Source organism: Ursus americanus, chromosome 14, assembly GCF_024610735.1.
Source record: "Ursus americanus isolate L20-20 chromosome 14, mUrsAme1.1.p, whole genome shotgun sequence".
Taxonomy (NCBI): Eukaryota; Metazoa; Chordata; class Mammalia; order Carnivora; family Ursidae; genus Ursus; species Ursus americanus.
Genome location: NC_142140.1, coordinates 67,793,602 through 67,810,857, shown reverse-complemented (window position 1 = coordinate 67,810,857; position 17,256 = coordinate 67,793,602). Strand labels below are relative to the sequence as shown.

Below are 17,256 nucleotides of genomic sequence, written 5' to 3'. Positions count from 1 at the left end.
CAAAAAGAACGATAAAACTTGAGAACATAAAAGATTTGGATAAAAGAAGATGAGGTAATATCGCAAAGATCTCAATTCATCCCCAAATTAATCTGTACACATGTGGAAATTTCCATTAAAATATGAACAGAATTTTTTTGGGTTAAGGGCAATGAGGTTTGTCTACCAGGGACAGAATTTCACAAATTCTTAGATCTTTGCGTATGACATTCAACACTGGCTAATGACCATTAAAAACTGGGTATCTCCGCCTTATACCATCGCCTGAAATACATTTCCTCGAAGGGAAATATTTAAATGAAAATATAAAATCACAAAAATTTAAAAAAAATTACTAGATTTAAACACTCCAGTGCCATTCTTCACCCACCAAAGAGGCAGAGTCATTTCTAAAAGTATATTATCATCCAGCATTCACTGGTGAAGGTATAGAGTTGGTTAATAACAGCAGAGATTGGTGGGCACTCTTCTCAAGAGAAATCCATTAGAAAAAATAAAAGCTTCCAGAGTCTGCATAGCCTTTGATTCACCAAGGTCCCCTGTAGGCACCTACCACAGGAAAATGGTCATGGATATTACAGCACCATTTGTAACAAAAAAAAAACTGAAAACAATCTAAAGGGAATAGTTGGTAAATAAATTACGACACAGCCATGCAACAGCACGCTATCTACCCGTTAAAAGCAAAAGTGTACTGGGGGTCTGGGTGGCTCAGTCGGTTAAGTGTCTGCCTTCGGCTCAGGTCATGATCTCAGGGTCCTGGGATCAAGTCCCGCATCGGGCTCCCTGCTCAGCGAGAAGCCCGCTTTTTCCCCGCTCCCTCGCTCCTCCCCACTCCGCTTGTTTTCTCTCTCCCTCAAATAATAAATAAATAAAATCTTTAAAAAAAAATTAAAAAGTAAAATAAAAGCAAAAGTGCACGTCTAAGGCTCTTTCAGAAAGAAATGTGTACAAGGACAGATGTATGATGATATTAAAAATCATTATTACTAGTAGTAAAAGCTACAAGCTACCTAAGTATCAAACAGGAAATGGTTCAATAAATTCAATGTATCCACACTATGGAGTACAAGCAACCTTAAAAAAAAAAAAAAGGGGCAGATTTAACTATAGAGACAAGGAAGCTTGTCTGTAACACACTATTAGGGCAAAAAGCAAATAACTGAACAAAATGTGTATTATGACCCCATTTTTATAAAACAAACACATCAGAAACTATGTATGTGTTAATATAATATAATTAATATAATATAATATAATATAATATAATATAATATAATATAATAAATATATAATGTAACATGTAGACAACTAATCTTTCTTGAAACTTTACTGTATGCTAGGTTCAGTACTCAATTATTTTCCTGCATTATCTCACATAATCTTGACAACAAACCCATGAGATAGGATTACCCCTATTTTACAGATGAAGAAACTGAGGCGTACAAAAATGAAAAGATACGTGTCCATTACCACAAAGTCAATAAATGGTAGAGGAGAGATTGCAGCCCAGCCAGCCTGAGTCCAGAGGCCATGCTGTTCATACTAAGACGCACGGTGCACAGAGAAGGGGCTCAAACACTGTGTGCCCAACAATTACCTGCCCAGGCCAAAGGGGACCTTTTTATATTACATGTTTTCTTCGTAAGAAAACACTCCTTTTAAAACTTAAAATTAAGTCAGCAAAAACAGGGTAAGGGGCGCCTGGGTGGCACAGTGGTTGCGCGTCTGCCTTCGGCTCAGGGCGTGATCCCGGCGTTATGGGATCGAGCCCCACATCAGGCTCCTCCGCTATGAGCCTGCTTCTTCCTCTCCCACTCCCCCTGCTTGTGTTCCCTCTCTCGCTGGCTGTCTCTATCTCTGTTGAATAAATAAATAAAATCTTTAAAAAAAAAAAAAACAGGGTAAACATACTGACACAAAAACATATGCACAGAATAATATTTTACAAAAATTACAAAAAGCATTGACATTGTGATCTTACATCTGCTTAAGAAGCAAACACGTATGAACAGGATGTATAGAAAAAAATTCTAGAATATGCCAAAATAATAAAAACGCGTATTATTTTGAAAGGCAGAAATTAAAGGGAGACTACATTCTTTTCATTTTTGCTTATCTGTATTTTCCATTTTGTTTCCTAACAGTAAACGATTAATAAAGATACTATTTTAACATTTATAAGCATAACATTATTAAGGCAATTATTTCAAAATATAAATGAAAAGTCAGGAAATCATAATTCTACTCGATCAATATAAAGATTCCTTATACAGTATCTGAGAGCCGAAGATTGCAGTAAGTTGCCTTTTAAAAACCATACAAGCAATCTAAAATAAAATTGTATCCTCTATTCTTGTGGGTTTTTTTTTTTTCTTTTAACAAAAAGCATTCTAGGCTCTAGGGGTAAAAAATCTATACATTGACAGACTGTAGTTTATATCAGTCCCATCAACAGCATAATCTATTGGTTCCAACAAACAATCTATTTTCGTGTTCTGGTCTCAGAAAGTACGCTGTAGCTTTACAGCACAGATGTTATTATTCGAGGGCGGGGGGAGAAAAAAACCCTGCTTTTTATTGACCCATATTAAGTATAAACTCAGTTGAGTCACCAAAGCCTCTTATGATCCTAACCCAAATAAAATTTCCCCAACCCAATGTGGTCCTTGCAACAAACTCCAAAAACATATTGTAAATAGCTCAGTTGGCAAGAAAAACTCAAGGGAGACATATTATTACTTCTTTATAAATTCAGTCTTATTTCCTTTCATAGACAGAAAAAAACATCCTTAAATGGTATAGCACCAGCAAACATTTGGCTCAAATCCTGGCATGCAGGGCAAGGCATCCGTCTGCTGCTATCCCGCTATCCTACAAATGAAATACAAGTAGGATCACTGTACGGCCCTTCACTTACTCTACGGTTAATTATCCTTGGTATATTACAGCTATAAGTAAAGAAAGCCTAGTTCTATAAAAGTGATCGCTGACTCTCCGATATTTCTGCCTCGGCTATCATTAGCTATAAATGAATTGCCCAAGATGTTAAGAGTCCGAAAGAAATCAATTGATAGATACCAAGGATTTTCTTGAAGAAAAAAATCCTGCTGACTCCAAGTCATGTGCGAATTCAAGTAATAAACGAAATAGGGAGGTAAAAGGTCAAATAAGGGGGTAGGGGTCACCCAAAGGGTGCTGCCTCTTTAAATGGGATAAGCAGAAGGAAATGACTTTAATTCAATTAGCGCATCCAGAAACCTGGGGCATGGAATATATAAAATGATACGAGGGAAAATTTACTGCCCTGGGACTTCTCCATCTGTGGTTGCGGGGAGGCTGCTGCTCCCCTTTTCCTCGGTGCATCTTGCTTTCGCTTCCGTCTCTTGTGTGGTCCAGATCCTGCCCAGCTGGCTTTTCCTGCTGCCAGCGGCAGCGAGGGCCGCCCTGGCTCGCACTAGGTGAGTGCCCCCCACATCCAGCCAGACCACGGGGTCTGGGACCGGCACTCTTCCTGCCCAACACCTACTTCACTTGCTTGAAGGGTGGTCCAGGACCACCTGCATTAGATCATCTGGCATGCTTGTCAGAAATGCAGATCTCTGGGTCCTGTCCCAGGCCTACAGGATCAGGATCCCTGGGGACAGTGGCCAGGAAGTGTCGTGTGAACACGTGTGCGGTGTGCGCTCATTAATGTGTGGGAACCGATGAGTCAATGCACGCTAACACATTATGTACTATTAAATGAGCAATTTAATCATTGCTTTAGATTTCAGTCACTGTTTTAAATATCAAACCCTGCAGCCGGAATGCCTGTTCTGATATACAACACCGTAAAAGGAAAAGCATGACGACAGCAGCCAGGATGAAGGAGAGGAAGGTGTGGCCTCCCACCAAAAAAAATGGATCCGAACCCAATTACCATACTTTCCTTCTATTCCCGAAGAAGTAAGCGCTCTGAAGATAAACTTGAAGGAATTATTTTAAATGAATCATTTCAAGGACCTCATTTAAGGCTCTAAGTAGAGGAAACACTGACAATTATTTTCTGATTTAGCAGTCAGTCAACACTGACTTCCTAACGGCCAAATAAAATAACTCTCCGGCCAGCCCTCTTAGTAGACCTCTAGCATTTAAGTGTTGCTCGCTTGCTTGGGGCGTTGTCTGGCTCAGTGGGGAGAGCATGAGACTCGTGACCTCACGGTTGTGAGTTCAAGCCCCATATTGGGAGTGCAAGCTATTAAAAAAAAATAATAAAAGTGTTGGCCATCACTTCCTTTATGAACTGTGCCTTCTTTTGGCTTCTGTGATGAAGCCCTTTCCTGTTTCCCTTCCTCTGACCATTTAGCTCCTCGCAGGCTCTGTTACACGCTCTACCCAATCCTTAAAAGGGTTTGCACCCCAAACGTCCTTGGTCTTCTGTTGTGGTCACTACACGCCGACCTCGGACAACTTTGTTCACTACCACGTAGGCTTTGTGGCCGGGTCCACGCTGCAGACCCCTCAGGCTTGCAGCCCCATGTTATCTGAGCTCCCGTCCTCCACGGCCAACTGCCCACTGGAACCCCTCCACCGGGATATGGCAGTGGCAGCTCAAACTCCACGAGTCCAAACCTGAGCTCTTCACCTTTCCCCGCAAAACCTGTTTCTTCCTTCAGTGTTCACACTCTTCAGCCTCACGCTACCATTGATCCATACCAGAGAGCCGGAAGTTTTTCTAGAGCAGGGATAATCATCTCAAACTCGAATACCTGCGTCAGTGCCTAGGTAACAAATTTATTTTTTAAGAGATAAGTGTATAGTTCTGAACCTATCACTTCTATGTAGTTTGCAAATTTTATCCCATTTAAATACTCAGAACAACCCTTTGAAGCAGCTAGCATTAGCTCTACTTTACAGGTGGGTAAACCGAGGCACATTGAGTTGCTGTGTGTTTTTCTCTTTTTTTATGGAACTTGCTCAAGGTCACTCAATTAGTAAGAGCCAGGGTCTGAATGCAGGGACTCTGGCCCCCAGGTCACTACACCATGCTCTGAGAACTGGGTCGGGTGTAGGATAGTAAGGAGCACGAGGCCCAGAGAACTAGAGAATGCTTGCTTCGTGGCAGCCCAACTCTTTGCGACTCTGTGTCCTAAACTTTTATTCCAGGCCTCCCAGCACCCTCCCACCTCTACGTAAGGTCCTGCTCATTCTATTTCCTCAATCTCTCTCTCTCCCCTCTCCCCCTGGCCCACCACAGCCTTAGTGCAGCCCATGTCATGTCTCAGCTGACTAACACTGGTATGCTGGTCATCATGCTTCTCTCACTGGCCTACGCTCTATAGCTGGGCTCAGCAAGTTTTTCCCTCTAAAGGGCCAGAGAGGAAATGTTTCAGGTTTTCCAGGCTTTTCTATCACAATTACTCAGCTCTGCTGATACAGCATGATGTCAGCATAGAACAAACGGATATGGCTGTGTTCCAATAAAACTTTATTTACAAAATCAGGCAACCCTTGCTCAATGATGCTGCTACCACAGATCTCTTAATCCTTCTGTGGAACTAAATTCGACATGGTTCCCACACCTTAGAGAATGTGATAAAAATAGAAAAGTACCCAGAAAAAAACATGAGTGAATGCTTTTATAACCACAGGGCAGAAAAAAATCTTTCTAAGCATTAAAAAAAAAAAACCCAACTAATAAATAATTTGAATACATAAAAGTTAACATCTCAGTGGGGCAAAATGAAACAACACAACAAAACATCACAAAAAATATCAGTACGAAATGACTGAGGGTATAAGAAACAAAAAATAGAAGAAAAAATACAAATGATCAAAATAGAGAAAAAGATGCTAAATCCCACCATGACTTAAAACGTGAAACCTAACACACATAAAAATCGCTTTCCGTTATCCTAGAGGCAAAACTGGTAAAGACTGGTTACGCATAAGCACAGAATACAGAGGGAATCAGATTCCCACGTGCTGGAAATACCCTGCATGTTTAGCGGTAAAGGGTTAGGTCAGCAAACGATGGCAGTTCTCCATAATGGGAGCGTAGGCAGCGGCAAATACTTTCAGTGAAAGCTATACAGCGAGAGAAAGTGGCAAGTGCAGAACCGTGCGTGGGTGTGTACGGGTAATGATCCTATTTCCATTAAAACGTACAACCACATCCATGGCTTTAGATCTGCCTATTTACAGACACACAGAAGAGGCTACATTTCAGGCAGGGGTTTTATCTAGAAAGGCCGGAAAGGGTACTTTTCCAATTTTGGATACATGTTTCTGTCTTATTTGAATTTTTGTTGCAATAAGTCTATAATAATCAGGTAGTAATGAAGCCACTTGAAAATGAGACAGAACGCAAAGTGATTGTATGTTCCTCCAAAGAACCTTCCAGAACTTCCTGCTGCTTGGGCATTAGAGCCAAAGTCCCTAGCATGAAGTGCATGCCAACATGGCACCGTGGCCCTGCCTAACTCTTCACACTCTCAGGGAGCATCTGCTCCGTGTCACACACAGGTCCTGCCGCATCGCTCCTCGTATCTGCAGTTTCCAGAAGATGCCAGGATGCATGTAGCTTCTTTGCCTTTGCAAAGCCTTCTCCCTCTGCTTACAATCCTTGCCTTCCGTACCTAGTAAACACTCATTCACCTCAACCCCTTTTGCAGGCAGAAACAATACTCCCTTCGCTGGGTGCCCACTCTGCCTTACTACACAGCTGCTACAACGCCCATAACACCAACTGCCCTAAATATGGACATAGCAAGAATAATAGTATTAATAATAGCTAATTAAGCATCTCCAAGGTGCTGGGGACAGGAGTGTCTCACACACATTATTTCATTTAATCCTCACGGTGAGGCTATGAGTACCATTATCTCTGTCTCACAGATGAAGGCTACAGCACTCTAAGGTTAATGACCCAAGGTCACAAAGGTTACTAAAAGTTCTAGGTTTGAAGCAGAAGTGTCTGACCACAGTTGTTTTATTTGTATGTATATATATGTATAGCTATAAAATCTCCCCCACCACACGATCAGCTTCTTCTTGAGGACAGAAATCATGTATCTCCGTATCTTCAGCATCTCGCACAAAGGTACAAGGTAGGCACCAACAAATACTGAAAGAAGGCCGGCTTCTAGTATCATCTAGGTCCACCCACTACGCAATGCAGGAATCCCTTCAACTTCCCCCAAAGATGATCTGCTTTTACCTGGATGGTTCCAATGATAAGGACCACTGCCTCACAAGGCAGCCCATTTCCCATCCGATCGTTCTGAGAGCTCTCCTTCATGCTGCTGGACGTGCAATCTCCTTTTTCTGCCCTCTGGACTGGACTCTCGACCATTCTGCCCTAGCACTGCTCCCTTACATCACAGGACCTACAGCTACTCGAACATGGCCACTCTCCCTTCGCTCGCCTTCTTTCTCCCTCCTCCCTTCTCTCTCCCAAGCCAATCTCCTTCCCCAAGTGACAGGGTTTCCATATCCCCTCTTCCTTGCAGTTGTCCTACTCTGGACGACTTCAGTTTGTCATGTTCCCTCTTAACAGCAAGTCCTTCCAAGTGAGAAGCTTGGACTCAGAGCTTCTCTGGACTCAAGAGACGACAATACCCAACATGGAGAGGGCAGGATTTTTGCCCTCGAACATCTTAGGGGAATATACATTAAATAGACAAGCAAACGTCTATTTGGAAACTAATCTTGGGGGTGCTCCCTGAGTCAGGCCTGCTGCTGGGTACTTTGAATGCATTATGTGATTTAACTCTTCGAGGATTTATTATTGTTCCTACTCTACAGGTGAGGAAGTTGTCTCAACAAGGCTGAGAAACTGCACAAAGGCTCACTTGACTAGTAAATGTCCTAGCCAGGATCTGAACTCAAGTCTGCTGGACCTCAAATCCATATTTCAAGTTTTGAGAAGGGAGAGTTGAGCCAAGAGCAGCAAGAGAAGGCTTAATGGAGAAGTCTGGAGGGCTCTAACTGGATATGAGAGAGGCCAACCAGTCTCCCATGGAGGCAGAAGGAACGGGTATGGTGGGTGGAAGGCCTAGCCTAACTGGCAGGACAGGGCAGGGGGCACGGTGGGGGGTGGGAGGGGGTCTGTTTATGGGCGAGAGTTTAATCACTCCAGATCACAACTTTCCTCTAAAGCCAGGCAGAGTTGAGGCAGGAGGCAATATGGAAGGACTGCAGACTCTTGAGTAGGTAAGGAATATGTAGAAGCAATGTTTTAGGAAAGTTGGTCCAGCAGGAGGAGAGAGGCGGAGACAATAGCTGGGAGCGGCTGCAATGACCACAGGCCTCCTGTGTTTTGGACCTCAGCTAGGACGGCAGCTTCAGAAACGGGATGAGTGGGGCGCCTGGGTGGCGCAGTCGTTAAGCGTCTGCCTTCGGCTCAGGGCGTGATCCCAGCGTTCTGGGATCGAGCCCCACATCAGGCTCCTCCCCTGGGAGCCTGCTTCTTCCTCTCCTACTCCCCCCCCTTGTGTTCCCTCTCTCACTGGCTGTCTCTCTCTGTCAAATAAATAAATAAAATCTTTAAAAAAAAAAGAAAGAAAGAAACGGGATGAGCAATCTCACAGGCGTTGAAAAGACACCAATGCTAGCTGCTGGATGTTAGACTAGAGAGGCAGGGAGACTGCAGAGCGAAGAATTAGGATGATGCTAAGGCTTCCCATCTGGGGGAAGCAAAGAAAGCTGGTATCACCGCCAGGAATGGGACGGGGAGACGGAAGCAGTCTGCAGAGTGAGAGGGTGATGCTGATGTGAACGCATGCTCAACGACGCGGCGCACAATGCAACCGGCTCCTGCTGCTGACAGAGGTCACTTCTGCTGCCTTCTGAGGACTCGTTTTTGGGGTGACATCCTTATGACTGTATCCGCAGTCATTCTTACCACGTCAGCAACATGATACACCACGTGTATATAGGACAAAAGATAACTTTTCATTGGAATGTGGTGATGCCTTGCTCAGCGGCCATAAAGCACTGAGACCTGTTTTCAAGGAAGCCGCCTGGAATTGGCCTCACCGTTCTCGAGTTACACGTGGTAAGTCTTACTATGATTTTTTAGCTCTTCTACCACCCCCCCAAAAAAAGATTTTCTTCAAGTGACTTTGGTCACCGAGGACAGAAGTTACCTGCTTTACTTCCTTTTGCCTGGGATTTCAGGCTCGACTGTCTTGAAAAACAAACACACACACACACACCACTCTTTCCCTGGTCTTCTCTACTCTCCAAAGCCTCTCCGTCTCATCTGCTCATTTCTCCATTTTGACTCAGTAACATTGATTTCCACTTCTTTCCTCAAAGAGTACCTTTATTATTTTATACTATATTTTAATATATTATATAATATATATGACATATAATATAATAAATTATAATTATAATAATAATTTATTATTACCCCCACTGTATTTCTTCTCCCTATGCTCGTCCAAGAAGAAAAGGAGAGTCGGGGTCTTCAAGCTGCAGATGACCCAGAACATACCTTCCGAACACAGTTAGCCCAGAATAAGCTACTTCTAAGTTTAGCTGCGAGATGGGATGATGACCATAGTGCTTTGCCTGACCCACCGGGCGGCTGTGATAACCGAATGACAGAATTATGGGTTCATACTCAACGCATACAATAAAATCTGGTACAGTTTGCTAGCCTGAGGTCACACAATCTGGTTCCAGACCTTTTTTCCAGAGATGCACTCTAAATCCTTGCATGCCTGGGACAATCGCAGAGGCCCTACAAGAAGCAAAACCCCGCGATGCGCTCGGAGTCCCAGTGGCCACAGGCGTGCAGGCCCTTTTGTTTTCAGAACTCAAACAGAACTCATTACCCCACCGCCATCTTTAAAGGGTGGTAGGCGTAAGAACACAAAAGACAAGGAAATAACCAGGATAGGCATTCTACTTTAATTGCAAATAAAAAAAGACTAGTTTTAGTACAATATGTTTACTGCAAAACTCTTTATAGTTCTGTGTAAACAGGAATTTGGAAAAGTTGATTTTGAATCCCAATTAAATCAAAGAAAGAAAAGAAAATACTAATAGAGGATCGGTAGTTTCAAGACATTCCTCTTGGTGCTGTAATAAAATTACCATTTTGTTTAACTAAAAATAAAGTTTCGAGTAAAGAACCTAACTGTATCAGAGAAACAAAGTACCTGTGAGCTTGATTTTGGACAGCCGCGCCAAAATTCCTGGCAAATCATCCAGATGCAACTTCATCTCTTTCCAGTGCTTTTCCTCCTTTGTCTCTTTCTCCGCATCTAGCGAGCTGTCAATTATGGAGGCTGATTCCAGTTTTAGCAATTCTTTTTCATTTGGTTTTCTGGGTAAAGGAAGGCTGGGGGGCGGAAGAGGTCTCATTTCACAGATTTCTGCTTTGGCCTGACCCAAAGGTGTTTTCTCAAGGAAAGGAGAGGCCACGGGTTCTGGCTTCCGTTTTACTTGCTGGTTGAGGCTTCTGTTCAGTTGTGTGACATACTAAATAAGGAAAGTACACGTTACTCTAAACCCAAGGTCCAAAGTGCTCTTACATCGCTGTTGGGGAACACCTCCCACCAGTCTGTTAGAGAACTGGAAGGATTTTCCTATACCTTTGTAAATACATGCTGAATTAACGAATATTCGAGTGTTTGTTACATGGAAATCACTACATTAAGAGGTATGGAGAACGTAACCGACACCTCGGTGTTGGTTTTTAATTGTATGGTTTAGAAAATTCTGGACATTAAAGTTCCTTGAAAGAAATATAAATTTATTTCTTATTCATTCCCTCCAACATGATCCCCAACATGGTACCAAATACAGTGAAAAAATGTTCTAACATCAAGAGCCCAAGTCAACCTGCTGACTTTCCACATTTCTAGGCAAACAGTGCAGGGGCTTGGTGATAGGGTGCAATTCAGGGCTACCGCTTACTAGCAAGAAACAGCAACTATTACTAACATAGTGAGGCACTGTGTAGTTTTATATAACATAGGTCTTCACAGTTTATAAAGTATATATCTTATTTGTGCTTCTTAAAGGCTATTTAAGAAGCCAGATCATTATCAATATCTCTTTCTTTAACTTACAGAAGAGAAAACCAAGGCTCAGAAATAAAGCGACAGAGTCAACAACCAGTTAGTTGTAACTGACAAGGGCCAACAACCAGTGAGTTATAAGTGGCCCTGGTACTCGGAGCCACCTACTCTGATAATCAGTTAAATGACTTTTCCATTATATCACAAAGACTTGAAATTACATACACTAGTCCTAGAAAGGAATTACGAACTCATGAATGAGCCCAGAATTCTGTGTATATAAAAAAAGCATTATGCATACTTGCGTTTCTCTTCTCAATACCCATTATCCTTAATTAGCCAACTAAAAATGACTCATGAAGATGTAGTAATGGAACAGTAACTTCCCGTAAGTACTAGTAAATTAGTATTGTTTAAACAATGCTTCTGCTCTGTTTTAATCCTTTGCATTCTAACTGATCTTGTCACAATTTTGTCAAATAAATCAGAGTTGAAATAACTAATTAAATAAATACCCATTATCCTTGATCCCCAATGTAAGAAATATGAACATTTCTGGAAATGTAAATCCCTTATCAAAATAATGAGTTACATTAAGATTTTAAGTGAACTTGAAGTTTTAAGTTAAAGTTGGCATTCTAAATTTAAAAAGAGAACAGAAGCGTCAACTCAGGTTTGAGATTATGAATTTGTTAATTGTTCACGCTTGCACCATAATTATGACTTTTTAGCTATCATTTTTCCATTCTATACTTTTCTATTTATTGGCAAATGCCCTCACTGGTAATTAAGAGTAAGCTACCATGTCGCCCACAGTATCATGGAGCCAACCTAGAGGACCGGGACGTAGGAGTAATGCCCACTATAAAAATGCCGAGCAAATTCTAAAATCTCAATTTGCTTGAGTCTACTCAGAGGTGCATGCGTTTAAAAGACTTTTAGATGCACTGCTGATGAAGGAAAATGGGAAGGCCACACTGTTGAATTATTTCTGTATCACTGATATATTCACAAAACTTTAAAGAATTTAAAGAGACGTAGGATAACGGTTCAGCTTTTCCCAATTTTCTCCCAGGTGAGATATTCCAGAAGTTTTCAATCTTCCTCCAAACTTAATCAGCAAGTTCAAGATCATACTTTTAACCTCCAACGCCGGGACTATTCTGGTTTCAGTGACGAATAATCAAAACAAGGAATTAAAGTTTTGGATAAACTCAAGAGAACACTAAATAGAAGTCTTTTTTAAGTGGTACTTCCTACAACTCTTCTTTTCATCGGAATTTCTCAATTCCCTCATACAAAGAAAGTAAAGGCAGACAGCAGCAGAGTGGGGATGGTCTTCTGAACATACCATGCGCCTGAGGAAGGTCAAGTGCTGAAATGTAATCCACTGCTTGCTGACACTTCTGAAAAGATGCATGAAGGTGTGAGGGGATTCCTGCAGAGCTCTTCTCTCTAGATACCAGACACATCCTCCTACCCAACCTGTAAGAGAGAAAAAGGGAAGACAAAGGTCACATGATTAGTGCTTCTCATCAAATGCTGGCCGTGCCTACCCAGAAGCAAAGCCGGCCACCACCGTAAGCAATGGCACTTGTGATGGGTCAGAACTCTGATGGGATTCGTGAATCACTGCCACGTATCAGCTCGATTCACGAAGCGTAATTCTTCAGCAAGGATAGAGCAATGTCTCATTTTGGGATAGTTATGCTTTTATCATGAAATGCTGAAATGACCACACTTGTAGATCTTTTGGAGAAAAATATAAAACAATCAGTTGAGTCCCTTTTAAAAGAGTGGAAAATGAGAATCACAGGTTTTCTCAGCAAGTGACAGTAAACTGGAAAATACATTTCAGAATAATACTCTGGCCATGTTGGGTAAGGCAACTAACCAAAAGGGAGGGGAAAGAGTCCTCAGTGAAGTCTGGCTCTATCAGTCTAGGCAGGAAGAAGCAAAACAGCTGTGGTCTGAATTTGGTTTTTAATCAAAACAAACCTTCTCTCAAATAATAAATCCAATGCCTCTGTGTAAGGCCAGGTAAGCAAGCGATGGTCCCATGCTTCCATGACCCAAAATATTTCTCATTCTCTGCCACCTTCACTCATCTCCTCTTGCCGTGTCTGGCCACTTTAAGACATTTGTGTCCCTTGTGTCCCACTGTATATTGTCCCAGAGAAAACGCAATTATAAGGTAATTTCTAAGCTTCGACTCATTTCCAGGGTCATCATGCCTACTTCCAATTACTCTCTGTCTCTCCACACGCATGGGTTGTAAAGATGGGTTTTCTTTCGGAAGCCCAGGATAGACAGTACCTGCCCAGACATGTACGTATAACTCATCAGTCTCCACTAAGCACACCACAGATTTCACCATTTTTTCATCTCTGTTGATGCGTCCCTGCTGGCCGTGTCTTGCCTCCACTCTCTGCCTGTCAAATTTTCAAAGTCTCTTTTCAACTACTCTATCACCTTATACTCTTTTTTTTTATGGCACTGCCTACCGCCAATTGTTTCCATTTGTTTCTGGCATCATAGTTTTGGGTTCCTTGATGGCAGGGGTTCTCCTTCACTCAGCTCTGCTACAACAGCTGGCAGAGTGCTTTCTCTACAACGAGATAATGTTTGGCGACTGGATTTTCTACATAACTTACTTGGAAGTATCCCTGCCCCTCAGAATACATGGCAATTATCCTAGACTGGAGGTAACTCACTTCCTCACTGGAGTCATACTCTCCAACCTCGGTTAATTATGAAATGCTTATTTTCCATATATGTGAATGTCACTGCATGCATATGTGTACGGGAGGGAAGAGTAGCACTGAAATTAGTCCTCTGAAATATCCTTTCAAATGAGTCCTGATACTCAAGGGTTTGCTCGTTTTGTTTGACGGTGTACAATTTCCCCCTTTTTTTTTTTTTTGGCTTAACATTGTTCTTTGGGAAGATAGGATTTTAATATTAAAATATTATGTCAGGGCACCTGGGTGGCTCAGTCAGTTAAGCGTCTGCCTTCGGCTCAGGTCATGATCCCGGGGTCCTGGGATTGAGCCCCACTGCCCCTCTTTGCTTCCCTTTGCTTCGGGCTCCCTGCTCAGTGGGGAGTCTGCTTCTCCCTCTCCTTCTGCCCCCCCCAGCTCCTGTGCGTGTGCACTCTCTATCTCTCAAATAAATAAACAAAATTTAAAAATATAAATAAAAGATTATGTCAGAAAACATCAAAGTTTTAGTGTTTGGGCCTCAATTTCAAACCAGTTTTGAGGTCACTTGGTCCAATGAGAAATAAAAGTTGCTGGGAGGGAAAGAACCACCTTGGAAAATTTCTCTCAAGGTTAAGTGGGTCAAACTGAGATTTTACAGAATAGTAGTAAGGAAAAAAAAGAAACCAGCTGGAAACTGCACTTTTAAATGATGAAAACACTTCACTTAGTCAAAACGTGTTCCATTTCTATGAATCGGTGCCTAGAAACTGAAAGACATTTCAGCCCTGTGTAAACAAACGTAGGTTTGAAGACACCCAGATCTTATAAGCATTACATTAAAAATCTGGAAACATGACCATATCCACCATTCAATATCATACTGAGTCATAATGGTAGAGCTTTTAAGATGTGGTGCACAGATGCGTAACTGTAGGTCCTGAATTTCTTTAAATGGAGATAAAATATTTTGAATTTTTAGAAGCAAAAGCAGACATAATCACTAGATAGCTAAAACGGTCGCACTTTGCCTTCTGCCACCCCTTTCCGCCATGGTGCTTCCACATCAGTGGAATGATCTTTCAAGTGGGTCATAGCAGGTTGTACAGACCACTTACAAGCAAATTTTTTGGGCGATTGTGTTCATGGTTTCAGGAAGCTAAACTGTCTTTGTACCAGCACTGAAAAGATTGATCCAGCAACAAACCATATACAGCCCACTTACTAGAACTGGGGAACTCTGAGCAGTGAAGTAAGATTGTTCTTACAGGAAGCTGCGAGTATGGGACTGAAAGGCAGAAAAGCAGCTAGCCTGAGGAACGCTCACTGTGAAAACCTCCATGTGGAGGTAGCAATTCAAACACTAAGAAAGGATGAGCTCTCTGAGAAATCAGTGCCTAGGGTCACGATCAAAGAACACTCACAGTCAGGGATGACACAAAAAAGAATCACAGACCTTTTTAAAAAACCTTCTCATTATGAAAAATTTCAGTCATAGACAATAATGTAAGAATACGATGAGCTCGCATTACTTATTCCCCAGCTTCAACGATTATTCAAACCATGGCCAATCTTGTTTCATCTATACTCCCTCCCACTTCCCACTCTCTTCCCCTCTTTTTGAACAAGAAGGGACCTTTGAGATCATCTGGTTCAAAAGCCTCATTTTATAGATGAGTAAACTCAATTCCAGAAAACACAAATGATATGGCCTGAGGTTACACAGCCAAGAGGCCCATAAAACAACAATATGATAAGAGAAAAGGAAGAAAGGAGTTTCATAGAGTCACTGTGATCAACACTGCTCCGCGCTGCAGAAAGCTTGTGAATAGGTGAGGCCTAAAAACGGGATTTGGACCAAAAAGGAGTCCCTGGCTTCTGCTACCCATCTCCAACACAGACCACCAACAACACATTCCTCGCGCAGCCATTTGATAGCATCAAAACTACTGGGGGCGAAACAATTCCCAAACTCCTCTTCAGCATTTCTTTAATTAATCTCCATAATGAGTGGACACATACGATTAACTGACAGTTACTGAAAGTCAACAATATAGACGTACTGTTTTCGGCCCTGGGAGCGCAGAGACCAGCCAGAGAGGAACTGTCCCTTACCTTCACAGGGTTTATATTCTAGTTGGGAGAAACACATAATAAACCTGTATATAAATAAACAATTACAGTGGCTCCTGGGTGACTCAGTTCATGATCCCTGGGGTCCTGGGATGGAGCCCCAGAGCCTGCTTCTCCCTCTCTCCCTGCCCCCTCCTTCATGCTCTCTCTCTCTCTCAAAGAAATAAAATCTTAAAAAAAAAAAAATTACAGACTATGCTAACCGTGGGGAAAGAAATGAGTGATGTGAGAAAAGAGGGGCAGGGGTCTACCTTAAATAGGGTGGTCTCCGAAAACGTGCCACTTGAGCTGAGACCTAGCCAAGGGCCACGGAAGCACCTACCAACTTAACAGGTAGTTGTTACAGGTCCTTTAAGTGGGAGGATGATTATCAGGGCCCACGCTGATGGTAAAAAGCCAAAAGTTCGAGAGGGACTGTGGCCCACTATCTATAGCTGTTATCATCTGTACCATTGTATCTTTATCATGACATCATCATCGTTGTCAGCACAACCCATGGTATTGGAACAGGGCTTCTGAGTGAGGGCAAAGCGCTCGCCTGTCCTCACAAGGGAGCTTACAAGTAACTTACACTTGTAACAAGGAACTGAGGCTCTGAGAAACCGAGAAACTCGGGGCGGGGGGGAGAGACAATGTTCTACTCCATCCTCTCTACCAGCCTCCTCACGGAAAACCGAAAGCAGCACCGGACACCACCCCTCCGGGGGAGGGGGACGGAGGCAGTGCGGACCACCGGGGCCACAGGGCAAGACCAGACCCTAGTTCCACGGCGTCTTCACTTCAGGCTGCTCCAGAGGTCACTTCCCCCCACCGGTGCCCAGCCGACCTCGCCAAGGGCTCCCAAGGTTGCAGCCAGCCGGAACCACGGCGTTGCACGTGGCAACAAGATGAGAATTTTCCCAAAGTCGTGCCCAAGGACGGGTGCCGTACCTGTCAGGAGGCGTGAGGAAACAGTGTGCGGGGATGCGGCCATTACGCAAGAGTCCCGCCGCTCCCCGGGATCCCCGTGTCCTCCTCTCTCCTCACCGGCTGCTGGGGGCCGCCATCTTCCTTCCCCGCCCCCGTGGGAGCGGAGCCGCTTCCGTTGCGTCACTTCCGGCGGGCGAGACGCGGAAGGAAAGGACTGTGACTGAAGGTGTTCGCAGTGGGGCGGGCGGGAGAGTGCAGTGCCGGAGGTCTGAGGCCTGAGGTTACTTCGAGAAACGGGAGGAGCACGGTGTGGCTGAGTCTTCCCGGAAAAGAGGCCGCGCGCGGACGTCGGCCCGCGCCTCTGTTCCCCAGAGGTTTCCAGGCGTCCTCTGACCGGATCCCAGTGACGTCGTGCGAGGGGCAGGGCTGGACTGCGGGTTCCGCGCGCTTCAATTTAAAGTCACGTTTGGGACGCTTTGCAGACTGAATCGTCAAGA

General features: G+C 43.3%; 1 protein-coding gene across 2 annotated transcripts in view; it reads right to left on the bottom strand.

The window, feature by feature from the left end:
* The window catches only part of COX10 (cytochrome c oxidase assembly factor heme A:farnesyltransferase COX10), a 125,888-nt gene extending 108,949 nt beyond the window's left edge, over positions 1 to 16,939 (bottom strand). For both annotated transcript variants that reach the window (XM_087867632.1, XM_045778324.2), the window contains exons 1-3: positions 16,781 to 16,939; positions 12,370 to 12,503; positions 10,155 to 10,476 (exon numbers count right to left, since the gene is read on the bottom strand). In XM_087867632.1, the coding sequence (XP_087723758.1) occupies positions 10,155 to 10,476; positions 12,370 to 12,503; positions 16,781 to 16,823 (499 nt within the window). In that variant the 5' untranslated portion in view covers positions 16,824 to 16,939. The remainder of the gene's footprint in view (positions 1 to 10,154; positions 10,477 to 12,369; positions 12,504 to 16,780) is intronic.
* Positions 16,940 to 17,256: the final 317 nt, after the last annotated feature.